General features: G+C 47.3%; 1 protein-coding gene across 1 annotated transcript in view; it reads left to right on the forward strand.

The window, feature by feature from the left end:
• Positions 1-24,762, forward strand: part of SFMBT2 (Scm like with four mbt domains 2) — a 149,863-nt gene extending 125,101 nt beyond the window's left edge. The window contains exons 14-21 of the mRNA XM_045536215.1: positions 1,657-1,727; positions 4,089-4,228; positions 10,561-10,670; positions 15,505-15,680; positions 15,909-16,075; positions 16,372-16,641; positions 17,358-17,486; positions 19,871-24,762. Of these exons, the coding sequence (XP_045392171.1) occupies positions 1,657-1,727; positions 4,089-4,228; positions 10,561-10,670; positions 15,505-15,680; positions 15,909-16,075; positions 16,372-16,641; positions 17,358-17,486; positions 19,871-20,011 (1,204 nt within the window). The 3' untranslated portion in view covers positions 20,012-24,762. The remainder of the gene's footprint in view (positions 1-1,656; positions 1,728-4,088; positions 4,229-10,560; positions 10,671-15,504; positions 15,681-15,908; positions 16,076-16,371; positions 16,642-17,357; positions 17,487-19,870) is intronic.
• The last annotated feature ends 1,336 nt before the right edge of the window (positions 24,763-26,098 follow it).

The raw sequence follows: 26,098 nt of genomic DNA on the forward strand, positions 1-26,098 counted from the left end.
TAGCGATGACTCTGTGTGCTTGGCAATTCTTAGCGCCCCCGGCAACCCAGTGTGGCAGGTACAGTTTAGATGTGTGGCCGCCTCTTTCCCCCACCAGGACGTTGTCTCTCTCCCTCTCCACTCTCGGCTGGGCCTGGGAGGTGGAAAACGAATCCGACTCCAGCTCTGCCGCTTCCCAGCTGGGGGAACTTGAGCAAGTTGCTTGAGTTCTCTGCATCTCAATGCCCTCACTGGTAAAATGCTTATTTCAGGGTTTTTATAAATATTAAATTAGATTCCATGTGAAAAAAATACTGTGAGCCTCAAACTGCTGAAGACATATAGGTTACACTCCCCCCACCACCCGTGTTTCAGTTGTAATTTTATGAGCAAAGAGTATCGGGGCAGAGTGCGTGCAGGCAGGCAGTATGTTTTGGAAAAGGAGTAACTGCTGGTAACATTTGTATATATTTAAAAATATTTAAAACGCACTAAAACGTATATTCCATGTTGAGTGATTCTGCCTGCTTAAGTAAATAAAAATACATGCTTGGAAAGAGAGCTGAAAATGGCATTTTTCATGTGCAGTACTCGAGTTTAAAATTTTTAAAAAATGAACACTAACGGCATTGTTATTTGAATGAAAATAACAGTTTCGTGGGCATATTTTGTGGGTTCATGTCTAAATGCAATGTAAATGCAGAAAGATTAGTGACAGGCTCACGACTGAATCCGTACTTGAATCCCTCATTCCGGCGTTTGTGGTCCGTGGATTAACGGTCTCCCCTTCACGTGTGCCAGTCGCCTGGAGAGCTTGTGAGGACACAGCTTGCTGGGCCCATCCCCTGAGTTCCTCATTCAGGATGTCTGGGGTGGGGCCTGAGAATCTGCATTTCTAACAAGTTCCCAGGTGATGCTGCTGCTGTGGGTTTGGGGACACACTTTGAGAACCGCTGCCAGAGAGAGCTGAGCCCACTGAGATCTCTTATACGGGTCACCTTTTTGTCCGTGTAGCTTTTCAACTGTGTCGTTTCTGAGCGGCCAACCTGGGTGCCCCTGTGAAACCGAACTCACCTCTTTCCCCCTAAGGCTGCGTTTAAAAAAATATATTTATTCAGCAACATTTTTACTGAACTATAACAGAACTCTGTCCTGGAATAAACCTACTTTACATTTCAAGAATCATGAGTTTATAGATTTTTTTTTAAGGGCTTGTGTGGAGTGTGGCCATGACCCACACGGGCACAGAGATCAGAAATCAAAGATTAGCAGAGGGTGGTGTCCAGTCAGACATGTAAGTGGAAAAGTCTAACTTTAATTGCACATAAGTTAATGTTTCTTGTCTAAAATATAATTGAAGACATTACTGCATTCTAGGAGAAGAGACAAAGCCAGCAGCCAGCAGCCACCCAGAAGAAACTCACTGATCACTGGTGGCCACTCGGGGGCACATGTTCCATAGGCTTTGTAGGGTCATCAGAAGAATGCGAGAGCAGCTTTTCTGAAACGACCTTTTTACCCAGCCTTACTGGTGTTGCTCCTGTACACACAGCCTATCTTATGATGCTCTTACTTAGATTTCTGGAATAGTCTCTTTAAATTATGGCAAGACTTTGGAGTGTAACCATTTCCTCTAAAGTACAGAATCCATGACGGTTTCCTTTTCTCTATCGACAGGTTGCCGTCCACAGTGCCTGTTAAAAAAATACCTCATGAGCTTTGTTTATTCCCTCACCTGGACTCGACAGGTAAGTGGGTCCCATTTAGGGCTCTCTGTCCCTTCCCGCCTTGTAGCTCTGAGTGGAGATGTCATGTCTCTACTTTTAGGTCAATATGAATATATCTCAACTTTGAGCTTATTTTTTTTCTCTATTACTATTCATTAACAGACACCTATCATTTTTTGATTTTTTTAATATCTAAGCTAAATTCCCTGTTTCTCTTCTGCTCTTGGCCGGTAGCTCTAGGTAGTTCTAGTCTGCAGGAAAAGGGTCCATGTGCTATTTGGAAATTATGAGCCAGGTTAGGGCTGTGTGTTGTGAACTGCCACACGGAGCAGGGAATAGTTGGAGGTGTCGTCATCAGGCATTCTTTTTGTGGCATGTTATCACAGTTCCGCTGGTATCTTTACACTGATGGTTAGTGCTTAAGTCCCTGCTGGCTTTTGAATTGTTCCCTGAAACCCTTTGTGTTTGCACAGTTGCTTATGAACAATGTATGTTTTTTAATCTGTAAAGCCTTACATTTTACAATAACCTTTGAAAATGCAATTGTGAGCTGCCCTCTGACCACCAGATCCGGTAATAGACATGTTTGCGCACTGTCATACTTGATCAGAAATTCTGTTTTCTAAGCCAGAATGAAACCTGGTCTAAATTGCAGAATGAAAATTTACATGTCATGAAAGAATCCTATTAGTCGAAGTTACCTTTGCAGTAAAGAGAGCAATTTTATGAGTAGGCTTCTCTAAAGGTCTAGGTGCTGGTAATCCTACCAAAAAATTTCCGTGTAAGGGCAGGTATGGGCTTATTATTTTGCCTGTTGCATAGAATTCAAACTTCAGAATGGTTTTTAAAAGAACCATGTCAGCTACACTTTTACAGTCTGTCGTTGATATTTTATTCCTTTTCTCTTATATCCAAAAAAATAGCATTTCTACCTCCTACCTGTTGGTTCTTAGTTGAAGTCCTTATGAAAGAAAATAAGCTTCCCTAGACCGTTTACATTACCTTCCCAAATTACTGACAGTATTTATGCAGAAATACCCGTGTTTGTGTCGCTTAGCTTGGAGCTTGTGTGCAACGGGGGCTGGGTGGTGAGTCCCTTAACCAGAAGTGAAACCTCATTTTCCACTTACAGACATCAAGAAACTTTAGAGTGAAATCTTATCATTTAATTATTCTGCTTTTTGCCTATGGCAACTTGAGGTACAAGACCAACAATTTGTCCTCTTCCCTTTCTTAGTTGAAAGAATAATAAAGGTAATGCAAATTTAGGGTACGTTTTACCTCCACTGGATTCCAAAATGGAGAAGCCTAACAGTGTCGAGTGTTGGCGTGGCTGTGGGACAGCAGAACTCTGACCTAGCGCAGGGAGGAGCATAAACTGGGGGTAGTCACTGTGGGGGAAAATTGGCCACGTCTAGTAAAACAGAAGATATGCAGACCTGCAGCCAGGCAGTTCCACTCCCGTTAGACACTTGCAAGGAAATCTTGCCCGTGTGCTGAATACGATTTCTATATTCATAGTCATTAAGGCACTGTTGGCAATACTGAGAAAGCAGATGCAAGTAAGGATCTGTCAGTAAGAGAATAGAAGCCTAAATTGTGGCATATTAATTCAGTGGGTTAATATACAGAAATGAAGAATAAATGAACTTCCTAGATACACATTTACCAACTTGGATGTATCTCCGAAACATCATATTGAGCAAGCAAACAAAATGTTGCAAAAAATCATTTATGGAATATTTAAAAAATATCCAAAATGTCATATATCGCTTGTAGGCACACACATACTCAGGTGTGCAGAAAGTTTATAGACCTGCAAGGGAATGATAAATGCCAGATGCAGGTGGGTGGTTACCGCTGGGGGGATGGCGGGGACAGTCACCGCAGTAGGGGACACGGAGAATTTAGCTGTGCAGTTGGTGTCTTTGTTTTTGGGCTGCGCTGTGACACCTGAGATGCCACTGTCTTAGTCTGCATCTTTCTGTGTGTCTTGAACACTGCGTAAGAAACAGTTTGTATGGTGGAGAAATCTAATCCGATTTTCTGAGATACTATTAGGGATATAAAATGTCCTGAAATTTGGACATGATGTGTCTTTCTTAAAAGAAAAAAATCATCCGGTTTTCTCTACTGCTCTGTCACAATTTGGAAGCAGTGTGAGGCCTCTTAATGAGAGCGCCAGTGACACTAGCCCTCGGGGCTGTCATGGCCACCCAGAGCATGGTTTCTTTTGTAACTCTGGAGGGCCCGTCAGTCAGGACCTCGGACAGCTCCGCAAGGTGGCTCTGCCGCCTTAGTGGATCAGGCAGGTGTTTCTCTCGTCGGTCCCCCTGGGTCTGGAGTTGTCCTAAACTCGGCTTTGCTACTCTTCCCCTGCAGGAACCGTCCACGGGAAGTACTGCTGCCCCCAGCTCTTTATCAACCACAGGTGTTTCTCGGGCCCTTACCTGAACAAAGGGAGGATCGCGGAGCTGCCCCAGTCGGTGGGACCCGGCAAATGCGTGCTGGTTCTCAAAGAGGTAAATCACGTGCACGGCCGCAGTCGGCTTATTTTAACAGGATCTTGAAGCTGCAGGCACAGTTGCCAAAGGAGACCCTAGACATTTGAAGCAACTGAGTTAACATTTACCAACCATTCCTTCCTCTCAGTCCTGGGGATTGGAGGCCAGAGATGCAAAGATGGAAAAAATGATGTTCCTGCCCATGGAAGACTCCCAGTTTAGCAGGAGGGACACACGTTCCCTGGGAACTGTTGCTCTAGACTTCAATAAAGTGCTCTGGGAAGACAGAGGAAAGATTTTCGTGTGCAGAATGAGGGTTTAGGATTGAGGAGTTGGGTTTTGCAAAGAGGGGTGCCAGCCTGGAGAGGGACGGGGGACTTCACCAGGCAGTGTAGAGCGTCTCTGAGAATGGGTTGGGGGTGGCATCTGTTTTTGTCCATCCGTCCCCAGCACCTGCAGCCCGCAGGTAGGAGGTAATGATAAATGCTGTGACACAGACATTTTCATGAGATTTATGGCATGGGCCGTGTCCCGGCCCAGCCTAGGCCGCCCACCATGTGGAGGGTCTTATTTTCCATTTTTCTTGTGGCCTTCGAGAAAGGACTTGCAGAGAGAGAGGTGAGTCCTGAGGGTGTTAGCGGAGCCGCCTTCTCTCCGTTGCATTTTTATAGCTTAGCTTCGGGCAGTGCTTGGAGGCAGGTTGGAATTTTGGAAGAGTTTCCAAACTCTCCTTGGAACTCTGTCTCTGCCCTTTTTGTTAAACACATCTCAGTGCTTTCTTTTAAGAAAGAAGACACCGAATAGAAGCCCTTTATCGATACTGTACCTTGATGAATGTGTTTTAATTGCACGGGCACAACAGTCCACTGATCCACTGAACAGATAGATGTCTGTTAGGTGACAGCTAGTGGCCGGGCACCATCGGAAGCGTTGGGGCAGAAACCAAACATGCTGTCCCCTCTGCCTGTTGGGGTTTTCCCTTCTTGTTGGGGAGATGACATAACCCACAGCTAGACGCATAGTGGGGGCCCCTTGCGAGGGCCAGGAGCACAGTGCAGTGGGGACAGAGCAGAGGTGACAGATACGTGACAAATGACTTGATCTGGCTGAGGCAAAGCGCATGGAATCTTGGTGGCACGCACAGGTGAGGGTTCAAGGTACTCGGGCAAAGGAGGGACAGGGGTGGCTGGGGCACAGGAACTCAGGCTGGAGACGACTCATAGGTACTAAAGGTGCATTATATTTTGAAAAGAAAAGCAGAGCAGAATCTGGCCCGCCTGATGCTTCAGTGCGAGGTAGAACCGAGCGGATCGGATGGGCCTGCCTGGGAAAGGTCGTCTTCGGTGTGGGAAGCGATTTGGGCTTTACTCTCTGCATGATGGAAAACCCTCGGAGTTTAGGGGGAAAATTCTGTTTGAGAGGGAAAGTAGGGGTTACAGTTTAGAAGAAACCTGCAAGAAACCGATGAGGCTATTATTGCGGTTATTTATTTGGGGGGCATTTAGCATTTAGAGTGTTTAACAGGTGGTCCCTGCCCCAGGGGGGCTTCCAGTCGAGAGGGTAGAACAGACTAGCAGAATCTGGCCACATGTGTCCCGGGTGCCGCACCAGGGCCTCTGTGAGATCCTGCAGGAGTCGTTCGCGGAATTAGGCAGTGGCTCCAGGAGGGGGAGCAGGTGCAGCGGGAGCATCCCCAGTGCCGGGGATGGAGGCAGGGAAGGTGGGAGATGCTCACGGCACTGAAAACGTCAGGGCCACCAAGGGTGGACACAGAAAGGGCCCAGATCTACACTGGGAGTCTTGTCCAGGCCTGGCCGTTGTGCTGGGTTCTTCACACATCATCACTGGGCAGCAGAGTGATGCTTTCACCCTATACCTCGGTGCAGTCGGCATCCTGTCTCGAAGCCAAACAGTGCATCTCGCTCAGTGAGTGGGTTCCGAGCTCGAGACATTTGCAGCTAAAGAAAAATGGTGACTGAGGGGAAGGCTCCTCGGATGGGCCCTGGCGAGGCGGTTAAGCCCCGGGACCCATAACCGCATACGCTGGCACAGACCGTAGATCCCTGCAGATAGATACCCTACTTCATCCAAAGGGAAATCAAGCCAGGATACATGTAAAAATCTCTGTCACCGTACGAAATAAAACCCCAGAGCTGAGAATTGGCTTTCTGCAGTCGGCGACAGCTGTCAGCCGTGGACCGGTTTTTGCTGGGCGATGTTGTCTGCCTGCCTCTGTGCCTGTGTGTGTTGTGAGTGGTACAATATGGACAAAAACTGCCACAAACACGGGGAGCCGATGGGTTTCTTTGAAACTGCCTGCAAGCCTGTCTCCCTGGCATGTTCGGTTGTTAGAACAAGGTCCCCCCTTTCCTGCCAGGTCTGTTAACAAACAGATGACCCCAGCTGAAGCCCCTCGAGAGGGGTGGGCCGTTTCACTTTACTAAATGATGGGTTTTTTTGTTGTTTTTTTTTTGAGACAGAGTCTCGCTCTGTTGCCTGGGCTAGAGTGCCGTGGCATCAGCCTAGCTCACAGCAACCTCAAACTCCTGGGCTCAAGCAATCCTTCTGCCTCAGCCTCCCGAGTAGCTGGGACTACAGGCATGTGCCACCATGCCCGGCTAATTTTTTCTATATATATATATATATATATTTTTTTTTTTTTTTTAGTTGGCCAGATAATTTCTTTCTATTTTTAGTAGAGACAGGGTCTCACTCTTGCTCAGGCTGGTCTCGAACTCCTGACCTCAAGCGATCCACCCGCCTCAGCCTCCCAGAGTGCTAGGATTACAGGTGTGAGCCACCGCGCCCGGCCTTAAATGATGTTTTTAAGTCAAAAGTAGTTATCCCTCATCAGTTGCCCGAAAGGTGCCAGCAGCCAGATTTAAAAGCTAGGCCAGAGCAGTTTTCCGATGACAAAACTAGTTTTTTGCTGATGTTCCGCAAACGCATGCGGCAGGAGGAGGAGGGGGCGGCACTTCAGTTCCGTGAGTGCAGGAGAAATCTGAGTTCCACCGAGCCAATATTTATGCTAATGCTCTTCCTTCAGCACCAGAACCTCCGTGTGGCTTCAGATTTCATTTTACTTAAAGAGAATGAAGTAATTGAAGCAAAGACAGAGCGTGTTGCTTTTCCGGGCCATCAGTGGTCTACGGAATTTAAACGCTTCTAGAGAATGTAAAATGCGAGCCGTCTTCCCTGTGTCTGGTCTGCTGGAAATAGACAGTGTCTGGGGGTGTGGATGCCGGGCTGGTCTTCGGCAAGTTCAGTGCAGGCTGCGAGCGGGGTCCGGGGCTCTGTCTGAGCTGGAGTTTCCGGCAAAAGTGATCGTTAGTGCGTGTCGTTAGCACTCACTTTCTGGGTGTTAGACGTGCGCAGGCTTCGGAGGGACTGAGAGCAGTGTCTGGCTGCAATTCCAGAGACGGTGCGGTGAGGGAGGGTGGATGACCTGGAAGATGCTGGAGCAGACTTAGTAGATGGTCTGTTCAGGTCTGGGCAGCCCCAGTGAGCGAGCTCAGAGCAGGCCTTGGGGTGGAGAGGCAGGCAGGGCCACCTCGGGTTCAAACCGATGAGTCGTGCACTTTCTGTTGAAGGTAAAGGTAGGACACCTGACTTTCTGCTGCCTTTTTTCTTCTTTCTGGTGCTTGCAAGAAGGTTTACAAGAAAGCCATGGAAGCCAGGAAGTTGGAGAGGCATCAGGATTTGGGTTGATTCAGAACTGAAGTGAAGGTGAAGATTTTAAGTGCAGACTACTTGTTCTGAGAAGTTTGGTTCTGAGAAGGAGACGATAGCCAGGAAGTCCAGGAGCGTCCAAGGACAGTTAGTTTTTAAAGATGCAAAACTGGGACCTATGTACAGGCCAGTGGGGACAGAGGGGCGGAAGGGGCAGGGGACAGTTGATCTGAAGCGTCAGTAAGGACCGCACTGATAGTGAGAAGACGGCTACCTCTGAGTGTTTGTCGCCTGCTGAGACATCACCTCGTTTACTTCTCAGCACATCACTGTGCCCCAGACAGATGTCAGGGCCCCTGTGTGCAAGCCAGGAAAGTCAGTTACTCATCTTGCCTAAGGACTTACAGCTTCCAAGGGATGCAGCTGGGCTTTGGTCCCAGATCTGTCTAACTACCTAAGTTATTGACTTTCACCCATAATACACTGTGGGGGACTTGCGTGTAGAAGTATGTTCTCAGGAAACATTTCATGAACTCCAAGACATCCAATGAGGTCTTGTTTTTCTAGCGTGAATTTCCTTCTCGAGGTGCCCCAAACCCCTCACACCTGTTTCTTGGGAATATCGTTCGGTGATGTCACACCTAAGATCTCCTTAGTTAACGGTGACAGGGTCCATGCTGCCCTGTCTGATCAAGAACATGATGCATTGGATTCTGATGTTTTGGAAAGGTGCAGTGACTCAATCTAACCCTGCGTAGTAATAGCGGCTGTCCACGTGGTTATTTTCGAGGGGTAACTAGAATCTACTAAGATGTCACATACACGGAAATTATTCAGCTCGAAGTTCCAAAGTTTTATAGGGAGCTTGTTGAATTTGGAGATGAACGATACGGCATCGAGAAAAGCCAAGCAAAACATATTCAATATCAGATGCTTTTTATGATTTAATTGCTGCCTGTGTCCAGGCTGACGTGAACTCTGGAAGGCATTTGCTTTTCACAGTCACAAAATGCATCTCGACGTGCAGCAAATGACATGTAACTCTGGGGTTTTCTCAGCTACACACAATGAAAAGACTCTGTCGAAATTTTATTGTCTGTTGATAAACACCGTGTGCATTATTGCAGTTACTTCTAATTAGGTTTATTTTTAAACTTGGTGTCTGTAAATCATACTGACAGTAAACCATAAAATCAGACGAATGTTCTAATATAGAGAACGTGAGTGTACCCAGACTGCTGGGACGCCTTGGCTGAGCCTCGCTGTCTTGGTGGGTCTTTAATGGGGCCTTGGAACATAGCAAAACACTCCCCAGGCAAAGGAAAGACAGTTGCCACGCTGACTGCATAGTATGAAATATGTTAAAATCGAATCCTTAGTTACAACATGAGAAAGCTTAGTTGTTTTCAGAAGCCATTGAGGGTACAAACCAGGCTGTTACATTCCAGAAAACTTCAGACCCACGAAAACTGCGACATGCAAGTTCCAGTGACGTTCTTCGTTGTCCACCCTTCCCTTTGTGTTGAACTGGTCTCTATCAAACACAGTAGAAGTTCAGGCAGTCGTGCTGGGCTCCCACCTCAGTGAGGTGTATGCCTTACTCCCTCGATGGTATTTTGCTCTGACATGTGAAATGTGGGCCCTGTGTCTGGCATGTTCTTTTATACCTCTTCTGGGCTGGCACAGATGCTAGCAGGGGTACACACCACGTGCTCTTCCTGTCCGTCCCTGGCGCCCGGCGCCCACTGGGGCCTCATCGGATGGTCATTTCATGGAACCCAACCCCATAGGTCTCCACTTTGTGCCCTCACATTTTTTAAGCTCCCTGTCCAAATAGCAGCCGCTCAGGAGTGCACCAGAACTTGTAACTGTTAGTAGTGGATGACTTGCTTTTTGAAAGGCGGTACCCCAGGGGTCTAAGTTCCTTGTCCTTCTTATTAAAGATGCAGATAGAGGTTATCTGGAATGTCTTACCTGCCCAGAGCCTGCAGTTGGGAGTCTCAGAACAGAAATCCCTGGTCTTTCTGAGAGCCCACCATAGTCAGTGACCTCATGCTAATCGTCTTGGACTTGGGACTTGGGGGTGAAGGAGCAGGTTGAGGAAATGTGATGCTGGTTGGTGTTAAGATGTTCCAGACTATATTACAGTACGCTCCCATCTCTAAGAGAGTTGTCCTAGTGTGTTAACACATGTCTGTAAAACTGAGCCAGCACTGGGTGAGTTTCACGTAATTTGCCACCCTCCTTACATATACCTAAAATCTCTCCAGAAGTGTCGGCACTAATATTATCCCCATTTCATTGGTTTCTTATGAAATTAAAAAAAAATAGAATGAAATTCTCAGTAGCCTGTCCAACCAAAGAGTACTCCTGTTGAAGAATAATCAATTGCTCTTTGGACGAAATGGCTCAGTTTTCCCACAACCAGAAGAGGTAATGAGAGTCCGCCACCCCTCTAGGGAGAGGTCCGGGCTCTCCTAGCCAGAGGGATCGGATTTTACCCACTTGTATCCCCGGATGGCGAGTTAACTCCGAGTTAGCCAGGGCAGTGTTTATCTGACTCATTCACAGTCCTGCACTTCATGTGGGTGTGCAGTGTCAGCGGTGTGGTTTTCAAAGCATTCTTGTGCTAGTAGGAATGGATGCCGTTGAAGTTCACTGTGCACGTTTTTCCCCAACAGGTTCTTAGCATGATCATCAACGCTGCCTACAAGCCGGGAAGGGCACTAAGAGAACTGCAGCTGGTAGAAGATCCTCGCTGGAATTTTCAGGAGGAGACACTGAAGGCAAAGTGAGTGTTTCCAATTCTGGAGGGCAGGGGTGTCTGTAATACTTCGCCCGCTGCTTCGAAACTTGTCATTCCTCTTTGTGACGCAGCCCAGAGGAATGGCAAAAAACTGAAGGACGTTCATCTGCAGTTCTAGTCCTACATGTAGATTTGTTGGCATTTTTGCTATTTGCACAGCTGCCTTAAGCCTTCGGATTCCTTTCGTGAAGTTGAGATTTGCTCAACTAACATTTTATTATGTTAAACATTCAGAATAAAAACATGCTGTTTCAGGGCCAACAGATTATTTGATTAAAAGGGGGAAAATTATAAAGAGATGTCCTTTATCATTATTATACTATGTTCATAAACAGCTCGTGATGTTTGATATTGTAAAGACTTTATGCCAAATGTAAACGTCCTCCACTCTGGCTGTGGACAGTCGTAAGAGATAAAAGGAACCAACACACATGTTTGGTTTGGGTTCAGTAAAATGACAGTTGACACTGGGTTGACATCGAATTGGGTGACTTTGTTCTTTTATTTGGAAATAGGCTCATAGGAAAGGTGACATTTTTGCTTTCCTTTAAGTTTCTGAACCTTTGAAATGAGAGCAGGGACGGTATCCATGTGCTTGAACTCAGCTGTTTGTGTACATAGGAGAAGATCCTTTTCTCAAGATAATTTCACATCGAATTATTGCTTAGAGTTCTTGAGAGGGCTTTTAATATTTATGGTTTTCAAATAGAATGGATTTTCCTGGCTGACTTCTTAAATATCATGTAGATGTAACATATGAGAAATGCTTTTTCAAAAGAGCAAATCATTTTTCAATGGCCAGCATATTATCTAAACTCTCCTTTAGAGATGGCACCTGTCCTAATCATAGTGAAAATCGAGAAATATTAAATAATTTATATGACCAGTGAGACTGTGCTCTGAAGTTAGCTCACACTGGTGCTGGGCAGAGATGCTGAGATGTTGTGCTGCTAGTCACCATGTCCTGCCAGCAATCCGCTCAGCATTCCTCATGTCGTTTTTGAACGGCTCTGGAATTTTAGACTCAGTAAGTCATTTATGGTCGAATCAGATTCTGCCAGATCACAAAAGTGAAAGAGAATGTATGTAGATCAGGAGAGGGTTGGTTTGTATCCAGTGGCATGCCAGTGAACGGTGGTCCTACATTTGGTCATTCCCTTCCTTCCCAAGAAATATTTAAATGAGTGTTACCTGTCTAATATTCCATATTTTTCTACTTTATCTAAGGAGATTATCAGCAATCGAACATTTTCTTGTAAGATCATAGTAGTGGGGGCAGAACTGATCTTCTTACATTAAAACTTTTTCTGGGGGCTGGGTGGGTGGTAGATGATGAGAAATTACTTAATGGGTACAATGTATGGATGATGGATACCCTAAAAGCCGTGACTTCACCACTGCATAATCTATGCATGTAACAAAATTACACTTGTGCCCCGTACATATATACGAATTTTTAAAAAATAACAAATGCAAAAAAAAAACCCCAATTTTTTCTGCAAAATTCAATGCAGTCCAAATATACCTAATGAACACAGAAATAAAAATATAACCATCTTAAATTCCATTAAACTCTCCCCTACTCCTAAATAAGCCAGAAGCTCGCTGCAGATACTGCCAAGACGGGAGAGTTCATTTTGCAAGTGTTTGCACTCATTTTCGTGTTGCCAGGTTGATCAGAGCTCTTATTAAATCCAGCCTGATGCAATCAAAACAGACACGATGAAACCCAGCCCTGCTGAATTGCAAAGGCGACATATTACCTATTATATCGAATATGACAGTACGTTCCATAGGAAGATCTTACACAGCAGCTCGTAACGAGAAGACGTTTGTCTGAACCGGCTTTCAGCTGCGCTAGATCATAGCAGCGTCCCAGAGCAGCTGCTAATGATGACAGGCGTGGAGGTGGCACACACTTTCCTGCGGTACCACTGCGTGTTGAGTCCCTGCTTTCCTTCTGATGTAGAACAACAACTTTTTAGATCTCGACAACTTTGCTGTTTTCTTTGGTGCAAATGGGAAGGGAGAGAGACAGAGAGAGAGAGAGAGAGAGAGAGAGGGAGGGAGGGAGAGAGAGAGAGAGAGAGAGAGAGAGAGAGCTGGCTTCTTCCCATTCAGCTGAAAGGCAGAAATGTTTTCTGTCATGAATAAGTTAACTTGAAAGAGGAGAGACCTGCATTTTAGACACTCAGTGCTCTCGGTTGCTTATGGGAACTGGATTACAAAATTATCAAGAGTGTTTGCAGGAAGAGCGGATGGGAGCCCGGCCGTGGGGTAGTGTGATTGCTGTCCTTGAGCAGCTAGGGTTTCTGATGGGTTTTTTCCTCCTCTGAAGAGTTAAAGACCCATTTGCTCGAGAGGATGAAGGTATCTTTGAAAAGATTTTGACCTGTGAATATGAAAACGTACAGTGTAATCTACAGTTGTCCCTCAGTGATTTTTTTTGCTATTTATGCAACAACCATACCTTTTGTAGTACTAAAGAAGTGATTGCAATATTTGAAAAACGTGTAAGGAGTCTGTTATATTATTAGTCCTCAATGTGTATTGAAAAGCAAAGATTCGCTAGCGGTAGTGCCAGAGGAAAAATGGATTCTAATGTAGTTCATATCAGCTGTTTTGGAAGAGAAAATGTCTTTCTTTCCAGTGAGTATGCTACACTGACCTACATTATTTTGAATTTCAGGAGCAGGAATTTAGGATATACCTTAGGGGGATTAAAAAAAGAAACAGCCTCCAACTCTGTGCATCTAGAGACATTTAAATATGTTTTTCAACATGTTATAGACTCTTCATAAGAAGAAAAAAATACTATTAACTCTTCTTTGAATGGCTTTTGTGATAATCTGTATACAAACCAGGTGGAGCCTTAATAGTTTTTCCAGTCCTTAGTTATAGTTATTCAGAATATTTAAAGAGGCAGTATCTTGGTATAATTTCACGTGAGTTAGACTTTGCTGTCATTTGGCAGAGGCGAGAAGATAAAGATACATTTTTACTTTTAGGTGAGTGGTGCTTAGCTCTGTGGAAATATTTTGGTTTCTTCTTTTTCATATGCAGTGGCTAATTTTATGTGTGTTTCTATTTATTTGACCTTTTTTTTTTTTGGCCCTTTACTCAAGCCTATATTTTATGAACAGTGGATGCAACATTTGGCTATAAAGTGATTTATGTAAAAAAAGGATTCTGAAACTGAGAGACTTTTCATGGCAAAAGGTTTTTTTGTTCATTTGTTAGTTTTTGTTTCCCTTGTTCAGATGTGTGCAGTTTGCTCTCCTGAAAATGTACAAGGTGCATCGAGCTCGGCATATCAGAGACATTGAGGAGAAAGGGAATAACAGGGGCTGGAGTATGGAAGAGCAGTGAATAAATATATAAAGTACATTTTTATTCCAAGTTAGAATCTAATTTTTTTGCTGTCGATACTTTTAAAAAAATGATTTATTAGTGGAAAAGTATTTTTCCGGTTTTTAGAAAGACATAAAAAAAGAAGTTGAAGTTTCACATTTCAGTAGCTTCATGAGATGTAAACTAAATAAAGACCTGCAATCTTTGCCAACTGAAAAGTCCATTGTGATTTGCTACCTGGGATAGCTTTAAAAATGTGTTGAAAGGTGATTGAAGCTTATTTTCAAGTGCTTGTGTTTTCAGCCAGGCATTATATACATCACATTACCAGAGATATTTGGATAAAGGCTGTTCAGTACCTCTTTTTACAACAAGAACCCACCCAATCTGCTTTCCAGGAACTCTGGTTGCTGGTCTTATGTTGGTGACTTCATTGCACGTGATTTTTCCTGAGATAGGAGAAAGGGTTTTTTCCTCAAAAGTGATGAATCGGAAATGCCAATGTCCAGATTCTGGAAGCAAGTCTCAGTCTCAGTTCTTTGTCATGTTGGTGGGTGGGAGGCAGGAGGGGCAGGGGCTTAATGTTTATTTTTCACCCAGCAGTTATGCTCAAGGAAAGCAATACTGCATTTTCCGCTGTTGTTACCAGGCCATGGGGAAGACATGAGATTAATTAATATTTTAAGTATTGTGGCAGGAAAGTAGCCGTCTCCGTAAGCAACGTCAGCTGTAGTTTTAGGATTCAGATACCATAAAATCAGTTCACTGTGGATAAGTACAAAAGGTGCTTGAATTTCTAGGTCTTGCTTTTCTGGTGCATTGAAAAAGTTTTCAGGGAAAACTTCCACGCCTTTAGTTCTAGACTGGTCTTTCCCCTAAGAGCAAAGAGCTTAAGGATGCCTTCAGAAGATGGTTAGAAAATGTAAGCCAAGAAAGGGGGAGGTGGATGCTGCCCTGGGGCCCCGTCCCTGTCCCTCCTCTCCATGTGGAACTGTGAGAGTAGCAAAGAGCTGCAGGCTGGATGGCTTGAGCAGCAGACTTTTATTTTCTGACAGTTCTGGAGGCTGGAAGTCCAGGATGGAGGTGCCAGGGCTGCACCTCCTGAGGCCTCTTTTTGGCTTTCCGATGGTGCCTTCTTGCCATGTCCTCACTTGGCCACTTCTCTGTGCGTGTGCACCTGTGTCTTCATCTCATCCTCCAAGGCCATCAGTCCTGTTGGACCAGCACCACCCGCATGACCTCCTTTGACCCTAATTCCCTCTGCAAGGCCCCATCCTCAGTTACAGTGGCGTTGGGAGTTGTGAAATCACAGGAAAGTTTACAAACAAATAAAACTGAAACCAATCACATTATACGCTTCGTCGTTAGAGAGTGAAGTGACTTGGCTGTGTTTGGAACGTGCTGTACCCGGGAGGCCCGAATAGTATAAAACCTGGTCACGCCGTTGTGTTGCCCTCCTGTTCTCCAGGTACCGAGGCAAAACCTACAGGGCTGTGGTCAAGATCGTACGGACGTCTGATCAAGTGGCCAATTTCTGCCGCCGGGTCTGTGCCAAGCTGGAGTGCTGTCCAAACTTGTTCAGTCCTGTGCTGGTTTCCGAAAACTGCCCCGAGAACTGCTCCATCCATACCAAGACCAAATACAGTAAGTACGAACAGTGAAAAACAGCGTGGGCCCAGAGGCCTGACTGCAGTGCCGTGCATTTGGTTTTTCTTTCATTTTCTGTTTGGGAATCTTTTGAACACTTTTCCATGGGAATTACTATGGAAGAATTTTTTTTTTTAATTTGCTGTAGCAGCTGCCTGTGTGTTTTTAGCCTGGCATAGGGACAGGGTGGGGCGATTAAAGCTTCCAATCACCTTCTCCCCACAGCCTATTATTACGGAAAGAGGAAGAAGATCACCAAGCCCTCAATTGGGGAAAGCAACGTGGAAAGCGCACACCCCAAGCCCACCAGGCGGAGGAAGCGGCGGAAATCCATCTTTGTGCAGAAGAAACGGAGATCTTCCGCGGTGGACTTCCCCGCAGGCTCAGGGGAGGTATGTCCTGCCCTCTGGCACCTTCCCAAGTTCAGTGAGGACGCGCAGCCCCTGCCGCAGACGGTCACAAACACGGAGTGCGACGCGCCCTGCTCCTTATTGGAGAAAACGGTTGACGTGTTCAGTTACTCTGGCTGAAAGGGCCCGTTGGGACAACGAGGTCTGTCTGTGGCCGCCTCCCAGGACAGACCTTGCTCAGGGTGTGCCCGGGGTCCTGGGGCTGCTGGGCCACTGCTGTGTCCCCGCGGGCCCCTCTCCACCCGCCCCGCCCCTTAAGTCCCCTCTCTTCTTCCCAGGAAAGCGAAGAGGAGGACGCAGACGCCATGGACGATGACACGGCGAGCGAGGAGACGGGCTCCGAGCTCCGGGATGACCAGACGGACACCTCGTCCGCGGAGGTGCCCTCGGCGCGGCCCCGCAGGGCCGTCACCCTGAGGAGCAGCTCGGAGCCCGCGCGCCGGCCGCCCGTGGAGAGGGCGCGCAGGGCCCGCAGAGCCCCGGCCGCCGCCGCCGCCGCCGCCGGGGAGGGAGAGAAGTGCGCGCCCGCCAGGCCCCAGGGTGCAGAGGTACCGCCAGGGCCGAGGCTTCCCGCTCACTTCTCAGCAGAGCGCGCACTGCAGTCGGGCTGTGATTGGGGAAGCCTGTTTCATATCCAAAACAGTAGCGGGTGCTTTGGCCAAATTCCTGAGTTGGGGACAAACGCTGGCAGCGATTCCGCCGCTGGGCAGAGGGGTCGTTGAGCATCAGAGCCGACCTCCGAGGGCATCGCCTTTTCTGGATGGCTTCAACCCCGCCGGGGCCCTTGTCAGAGAGCCTACCGGGTCCCTTCCACCCCTGGGTTTCCAAAATTCCGTCTCTGCATCTCACATGACCACTTTGTATTTGGCTTCCCTGTTGCCCTTTAGAGGACACCGCTGTGGGGTTATAAAGCATTAAATCGTAGTGGAAAAGGGGACAGGCACCATCGTCACACAGAGCAGTGGGGAGCATCTAGCTGTGCCCTCAGCAGCTCTCGGCTCTCGTTGGAGATGCTTTGTTAATAAGCAGGTCCGGGATCTCCCAGATTAGGGTTCGAGAGTGACTGTCACTGTGCCCATATCTTAGCCTCTGAGGGCACAGGAGTCACTGCTGGGGAAGTCATCCCAGGACGGGATGCTGGCAACTCTCCAGAGACTGGGAGGTGCCCGGCGAGAGCCCCAGCGGAGGCAGCCGCTCCCGGGCGGGGATGGGGGGGTCTGGCCGACCACGCAGTGGCTGAAGTCAGGCCTGCCTCCCCCTGCAGGAAGCGAAGCAGGAGGAGGAGGAGAGGCTCGTTCTGGAGAGCAACCCCTTGGAGTGGACGGTCACCGACGTGGTGCGGTTCATTAAGCTGACGGACTGCGCCCCCTTGGCCAAGATATTTCAGGAGCAGGTACGGTGGCTCGCTGTGTGTTCATGGTTTTATGTTGTGGGGTGGTGGGTCACCGCAGGCCCCCTCTGAGCTTCTAAGTGAACGAGAAGGAAGCCTGCGACTTTACTCGCTGGCGTGTGAGTGAGACCAGTGAACAGGGTAGGGTGATCGTAGCCGCGTGCGCTCACGCCCTGGGCGTCACAAATGCAGAGATTATTATAATCACCAGGAGCATTTGCAAAAATTATAAACTTCCCATTACCGGCATCCGTACCTTTTATTTCTGAAATGTTACGGCAACTGCTTAAAAATTCCATACTCTATAATTTCATGCTACAAGTTGGATACATTATGCAGTAAAAATCCACTCATCTGTAACTAAGAAAACACAAAACTCCCAATGAAATTTTGCCTGTTCTTCAACTTTCATGAATCAGAGATACACGGTAAGCAGACTGCCCAAGTGAATGGTTGACTTTGATAAAAAACAAAAATTCAAGATAGTTTACAGGTTTAGTTCAGACTGAGAGACAGGTGTCTCCTCCCTCCTGTTCCGTAGACCTGAACTGCCAGATCCTCAGCTGAACTGTCTACCAGAAGAAATTAAATTTTTCACATGCTCAGCATAACTCACATTGTATATCTTACCATGTTTCATTTCTTTAAAGTTAGTAGTCGTCCAATTTATAGTAATTCTTTGTTTAACATAACGAGTGCTCTACCTATGTGGTATAATTCTGAATTACATAGGAGCATATTTATAAAAATTGCATCAGCTGTGAGTTCTGGTATGTTATCTACATAATGCTTGAATAAAGCTTCTTACACGCCAAAGTGAAGGCTACACCCGAGAGGGATAATGTGGGATTCTTCCCTCGGTCCTTGACTTTTTGCAACATCATGTCTGTAGTTTTCTCTTTTGCCCAATCTTTCATCCACACGCCCTGCCCTCCCTCTGCCCCGCGGTGAGCTGGGGGAGTGGCTGTTGGTGACTGGGGGTCCCAGGAAAGAGACCAAATGCTCTGTCCAACTTTGTAAGATAATAAGGCAGTTTTTGCATTTAGTCTCGAGACCTTTGTTTTGGGAGATCATCATTCAGGAGACACTTGAGTGTCTCTCGTGTGCTCAGCACCGTGCAGGGACTCGCACATGGATCCTGGGTGACTCACGGTCACGTCTGGCAGTAGCCGTCACTCTGGTGACACCCACAGGGTTAACCGTCGGCTCGTGGGAGTGAATTAGACTCTCCGGGTGTGGAGGCAGCCTGTCCTCCCGCTGTGTCCGCCTCAGACACTGGGCACCCAGGGTGACAAGCACTTGGCTGTCGGGGAAGCGTCCGCGGTCCTTAGTGCTCTCCAAATGCTGCACTGACCACAAAGTAAAAGCCCTGTCAGGACCATTTCGAAGAGCCTGGAATGAGTTGGCCTTCTTGAACTTTGTATCTAGGGATTTGGAGACCTGGAATTAGCCCTCAAAATCAGATGTGAGATTTTATTTCGAGTGTACACACAGCTTGATGGAGTTCAGCCTCATCTTCCTCGTTTCTCCCCACGTAGGATTCCCATAAAAGAAGGAGGCTTCTTTGGGAGCAGGGAACTTGCCGGAAAGGGGCTCCTTCCTTGGCCCCTGTCGGAAAGCTCTGGGGGGCGGGGGTGCGTCCCCACTCTCCCTGCAGAGCCTGACGCCACTCTTCTCTGGAGTGTCAGGAGCTCCCCCTGCTCTTGCCTCTCTTTCCATCCACATGTGCTCTCCCCCGTTCTTTACCCATCTGACAACTTTTCTTAGGACCCGTGTACAAGCCACACGGCACTCTGGGTGCTGTGTGCCCAGAGAGAGAGAGAGAGAGAGAGAGAGAGAGAGAGTGAGAGTGTGTGTACGTGTGTGTACGTGTGTGTGCATGCGTTCCTCTGCAGAAAGATCGTGCTGTGCAGCGGGCGTATCTTTCCTTGAGCATCTCCTCACCTGTCCTGGTGGTGAAATGTCAGACTGTGGCAGGGAAGATGAGAGCTTTTTCTTTCGGTGAAGAGCCCTCTGCCAGTGCTCAGATTAAGTGACAGCATCGCATGGGAAGGACCTGGCCTGGCCGTGGGCGGGGGGTGTGGTTTGCTCTCCCCAAAAGGCGCGACAAGCTTGGGAAGCAGTTCCCGCAGCAGCCTACCCGGTCCAGCCCTTGTACCTGCCAGGGGAGGCGTGTCAATGTCAGAGTAGCCCAAATGTTCTTAGCAAACAGATTTCGTTAACATGAACATAGACAGTCATCAAGCCAGGCTGTCTCTGCCAGGGCTTCCCCAAATCAGGTGAAACCAGAGCAGCCTCTTCTCGTGTCGGGCCCCGGGATGAAGCCCGCCACACCCTCGGTACACACGGCCCCTCTCTGACCTGCCTTTCTCTCTCCCCTCCGGCAGGACATCGACGGCCAGGCCCTGCTGCTGCTCACGCTCCCGACAGTGCAGGAGTGCATGGAGCTGAAGCTGGGGCCGGCCATCAAGCTGTGCCACCAGATCGAGAGGGTCAAAGTGGCTTTCTACACCCAGTACGCCAACTGACCTCTCGGGAGGGCCCGCGGTCGCCGCGATGCAGTTTGTGACGGTGTCCAGGACCGGAGCTTTGACTCTCTGGGATACGTGAAACGGTTGGTACCTACGCGAAGAAGTATCACCAAAAAGCCAGAAGCCCGGGGCCTCCTTCCCCCACCAGCCTGTCCGAGAGTTCCGTGTTTTCAGAGCGCACCAAAGGACACAGCCGCCGCTCCGGGGAGAGCAAATGAAAGGTCTGCGTCGGGCCCCGCTGGGATGTGCACTTCGCTTTTCTTTCACCCCAAACCGGGCAGCGCCCTCTGAACGGTGTTTTCTAAACAGAGGCCCTTATTCCTTGAAAACGAGAGTGTGACGAGGAGGACACCTAACCCGTCGCCGCCGGTGCTTGCTGCAGTCACCCTCGGGCTCACTGAGAGATTCTCTTTCCCACCCCGCATCTGCCTCCGGCTGAGCAGCACATGCCGTCGCCAAAGTTTGATCTTGGTGGCACATCCTTGCTCCAATGCAGCTGTAGGTGAAGTTTCAGGACATCGCTGTCAAAAGATGTGCTAAGGCTCCATCCCCTGTCAGAGGTGCCTTTTAGGGAGTGTGGGGAGTGAGGAATGCAGCATCTCATTGTACTGGGATGGTTTTTCTGGAGTGATTGAAGCCTCGTGCAGAGGTAGGCTGGATGCACAGTCTTTTGTGCAACCTCGGCTGTCTCCAGTGTCCTGATTTAATCATAGTCAGATCAGGGAATGACTCCTTTAGGGAAGTGTTGAGTTACATAGTGAAGAAAAAGCTTAATTTCAGAGAGCAGGAGTGAGAAGAAATTCGGGGCAAGTGTTTTGTGAACCGGCTGATCCCGTAGCAGGGTCATCGCAGCAGACCACTGCGAGAGCCCCTCTGAGCAGCGCTCAGTTCCACGTGGCTCGCTGCGTGTACAGGAGGCGTCCCAGTGAGCACTGGGTCTGGCGTCAGCCACTTCTCATCCTGGCTTTGGTCATGTAACGACTGACGCTGTGATCCCGGGTGACTCCTCGTCACTCTGGGCCTCAGGTCCTGCGAAACGCCGAGTGCGCACACCCAGGAGTGTCGTGTCACTGTGAACTCACCGTCTCTCCCTTGCCCACACCCCGCTCACGCTGGAAGGAAACATCCAGATAGGCCAAGACTCGAAAAAGAAGGAAACAGACCTGTGCGGCGACAACTTTAACCCTGCAAGTCCTGCAGCTCACTCTGGCTTCGAGGTTGTTTATTAAATTTCTTGGGAAGCTTCATTAAATCCACTAAGTCACGTGCAGAGGAACCCGAGGCTCTGAGAACCGGCTGCATCGTGGGCCAGATGTCATCCGCACGCTCCCATCAGCAGTTCAGTACGTCCATTCAAACCAGGTGGCTTGTGATTTTCTGATGTGGTGGTTGCCTAAGTACCTTTTTAAAGGTATGCAGGAAAAGCAGACCTTCACGAGAAGGTTTCGAGGTAGACGCTGGGAGCAGAGGCGTCCCGCCCTCCTGTTGCTTTTCTGCCAGGATGACCTTGCGTTCCTCTCTTTGCCTGGAGTCTCGACAGTTCCCAGAAGGTTGTGGGATGGGCTCGTTAGCTGCTTGCATTTTCTGCAACATTTTAAGGCGTGATCGTCTGTAGGATTTTGAAGACTTTGCTAATGCTGACTTTTCTTAACATTCCATAACAGTGACCAATGAATAATGGAAAACTAATATTTTGTGGTTGAGGTTCTTTTGTCTCCCCTGTAGCTGGTTTCTACGGTCAAGTGTTGAAGTTTGGGGAACGTGTCTGCCTGCGGACCCCACGTGGGCGGAGCGTGTCACGCACGGAAATGTGCCTGGCATTCGTGGCTGGCCTGGGTGGGTGGCCTCTCTCCTAAGTTCAACTTCTGACCTCTCCTCGGTTTCACACGCCTGCCTTCTCTGCCACGCGCTGTTGGCCTTAAATGCTCAGCCCTGTGGAGTGAAACCCTGTCACACGGTTGGAAAGGGTGCCCATTTCAAGGTCTCTGGCATTTTCTCCGCACGGGCTCCTTCACGATCCTTCACTGTGGCCTTTTCAAGCTGAGCTGTTTCTGTGGCGTCTGAGACGGGGAGAGGGAATGTGATGGCCCAGCATGGCATGTACTGTCGGCAGGAATATCACTTCTCTCGCCCTTTCTAGCAGTGGCGAGAGGAGGGGGTGCTGCAGCAGAGTGGGAAGAGCGTCCGGGGGTCCCTGGAGCCTGGCCAGAGCACGGAGGGCAGCCCAGACGGCACGCAGCCATCTTTGCTGGAGAAAGACCCTCTTTGTCCTCCAACCCTGCAGTCTCACTCCAGCCTCCCTCCGCGTGGTCGCGGTCACTCGTCAGTACCGGCTCCGTGGGCGCCTGGCGAGGAGGAGGAGGCTGTGGCCCAGGCAGGAGAGGGCCCAGCGGGGCCGTCATCACAGAGGTCACCACGAGCCATCTCTCCCACCCTTGGGGAGAGCCGAGAGCCGTTTCAGGACCAAGGACGTGCTTTGCCTCCAACAGCATCCTCCGGATGTGGGTCTCCGGGCATTTCCGGCAGAGCGTGTGTACCGCTTCCCATGGGCAGTGGTTCTGCTACGGAATTGCGATGTGGTTTTCATTTCTCTGTAGGATGCCCCTCTCACCAGCTTCTGTCTGAAAGATAGGGCCAATTTTCCAGGAATATTTTGCTGTGTTATCCTCGTTGCTTATGGCAGGAAAACTGGATTTGACACGTGTTACCCCAGCACCACTGCAGCCCCGAGCCAAATATGTCTTGGCCTAAACGCCAACAAGTGATTCCCGGCCCCCCCATCCCCTCCCTGGATGGCACCGTTTCTTCCGTGTCTCTCTTTGATCATCTTTGGAACCAAAGCTCTCTCCTTGGTGCCCCTGGGCCTGTGTACTTCGTGCCGCGCTTTACCTCCCGGGACCTGCCCAGCAGGCACCCTGCGCTCTGTGCCGTGTGTGTGTGCCCTGAGCAACAGAAACGCCACCTCGACTTCAATAACGAGAGCCCGTTGCTCAGCCTGCCCTAAAACTAACAGAGCTTCTTTTGCCCCAGCTCCTCGGCTGCGTTTATACTGTGTTGTAAAAATATCCGGCCAGCAAGAATACAAACGTAACAACCTAAAAAGAACAGGGTACTACTAATATTGCAGAACTTCTTTGCTTTTCAAACACAAAACACAGTTAACTTCACTGCAGAGCTCCCTAGCACAGAGAACTCCTCTGTCACCTTTCAAATTGGATTCATTTGATCAAAGTTTGAGTCACATGCAGTATTTGAGCTGTACAGCTACTAGGTCCCTCTGCCTTATTTGATCATATTTGAAAGATTAATTCCTGGCTTCGCTTTGATTTGTTCCTCAGCAAATTAAAATGATCCAGACCTTTAGCACTGCCACCTCTAACCCTTATGATAATCTCTGGAGGGTTTATTTTGATCAGCCCTTTAAAGATTGGTCTCATTTCCCTAATTTATCTTACAGAATTTTGAGTGTTGTGTTAGGTTCTGGGATTTGCCTTCTATCTTATGCCAAACACTCCTTTCTGAGAGCTGTTCACCCTTTAGTTTTAGAAGCACTAGGAATTTTCATAGTTAATTTTGTAGAACACCCATCTGTATTTATTTCTGTACATAGAACTAAAACACAAAACAGCAGTGTTAAAATCTTCATCATGATTTGAGCATCAGTGCTGCTTTGGGGTTAAGATGGTGAATCTAGACTTCACTGACTCTATTTTCTGTCTGTAGAAAGCTGTGATCAAGCGTGCAATCATTTGAAAGGAAAAATAGTACATTAAGATATATTTAGTTTTAAAGAAAGAAATCGCTGGAGAGATGTCCACACTGCCATGTCTCTATGGTGCAATAATTAAGTAGCAAGGGAAAGTGACATTGGCAACTGTTAACAATCTGATGATTCTCTTATTCGTTTCTGTCCAAAAGTTTTCTGAAAATACTGTACTCCCTTTAACTTAGTTGAATTTCTAAGCTGATTGATTCTCATAGCTTTTATCACTGAGTGGTCTACAGATACACAACACCTGAGATGATAGAATGGAATTGTACTATTTTTGACCCACATAATTTACCTAAAAATTGTAATTGCTGCCATATAGTGCTGCCATGGATTTTGGTTCAAAGCTTCTCTAAATTCAGATGATAAGTGATAACTGAAATAGTTTCCTGTGGTGAAGTCTTTCCATGTTAGTGGTTTTGTTCAATGACAAGGATCCCGTCCCACTGAGCATGTGGGTCACATCACCTAACAAGGGCAGGGCAGTGCTTCGGGTGGCTGAAGAGATACACTGAAGAAAAAGCAAAGTTCTAGGACAATCATTTGCTAAAAATCACCTTAAGATGGAAAATTTGGGGCAAATTTTTTAAACGACGGAAAAAAATAATCATCTCACTTGTTCAGAACGGGAGCTAGCATGATATCTAGAAGCATAAACTACCCCTCGTCGTGAATGTCGAAAGCCCTTTTACTGTTTTGCATTCCAGTTTGAATAGTTGGTATTGAAATTGGGTTCCTCTCTTGTGTATGTTTTGGTGCATAAAAGGGAAAAATTGGTGTCTTTACTTTTGAAATTTGCAGGACAGAGGGCATGCTGTTAGTTTGCTGTAAGATTGTATTCTGTATATATGTTTTCATGTAAATAAATGAAAATCTATATCAGAGTTATATTTTAATTTTTATTCTAAATAAAAAAAAACCCTTTTTACTTGAAAAAATATTGTAAGCCACATTGTTAATAAAGTAAAAATAAATTCTATGGTGGTGTCTGTGTCTTTGTGTTGAAGGTTACTAAATATGATTTTGAGGGTTTGAATGAGTTATTTTTGTTGTGAATTTTTGGTTTGGTTTGGTTTTTGCCATGTGCTAAGCCTCTGTCTCTAGGTTGTTCATAACCATGTCTCTCAGAGTCACCTCCTAGCTTTGGAACTTTCTGCTCAGGGAACTTGTATTTATTCTTTTTAAGAAAAAAAATAAAAAATAAAATAAAAAATTTTAATTAATTAATTAATTTTTTAGAGACAGGGCATCACTCTTGCCCAGGCTGGAGTGCAGTGGCACGATCATGGCTTATTGCAGCCTTGAACTCTTGGGCTCAAGTGATCCTCCTGCCTCAGCCTCCTGTGTAGCTGGGACTACAGGTGCCACCACGCCCAGCTAATTTTTAAAAAAAATTTGTAGAGATGGGGTCTTGCTGTGTTGCTCAGGCTGGTCTCGAACTGCTGGCCTCAAGTGATCCTCCTGCCCCAGTCCCCCAAAGTGCTGGGATAAGAGGCCTGAGCCACCACATCTGGCTGCCTCTTTTTCATTGTTAAAACATTGTTGTATATCCTCACCTGACCACCTCTAGCCTTCCCATTTTCAGTCATTTTAGTTATTCTAGTATTACTTGATGCTTTAGTAAAATGGTTGTTTTATTTCTACGAGAGCGGTAAGTAACCATGTTTATACATACCATTTCCTTTTAAGCGTCACACATAGGCTGTAGACATCCAAGTTAGGAAGAGAGAGCTTTGCTGTCCTCTGCCACTGCTGGGATCTGTCTCACAGGCGGAACCTGCCCCCGTCCTGTCGCCGCAGATGCAGGTAAGGTCACGTGGGGACAGGGACAAGGGACAAGTGGATGGGAAGCACTTGGGTCATGGAGCTGGAACAGTGCTGAACGATTGCTCCTTCTCATCCCTCCTGGGTCATCTCAAGTCTCTTACTTCACTTCATACTTCACTTCAAATATACTGTTTAAATATATTTATTTTGCCTTGCTGACAGTCAGGCTCTGCATGGAGAAGTTTTTGTTTTGCTTTAATTATGGAAACTTTTTTTTTTATAGCAAAGCTTTAGTAGCAAAAAGCCTAAGTGGGTAGAGTGGGAAACATACTCATGTGTTCAAAATACACCAGACGCAACAGGTGAAGTGTGAAATGTCTGAGTAAATGGGATCATTGTGTCTCTCTTTGCACTTGAAGATCTTTGAGAACAGAAAGACTGGATAGAAAATAAAAGTGAAAGCTGAGCACTGTTCCGATCCTCTAAATCGAATGAAACAAGGCAAAAAAAAAAAAAAAAAAGAAAAGAGAAAAATCTTTATTTCTTTT

The sequence above is a fragment of the Lemur catta genome, chromosome 1 (assembly GCF_020740605.2).
Source record: "Lemur catta isolate mLemCat1 chromosome 1, mLemCat1.pri, whole genome shotgun sequence".
Classification (NCBI taxonomy): domain Eukaryota; kingdom Metazoa; phylum Chordata; class Mammalia; order Primates; family Lemuridae; genus Lemur; species Lemur catta.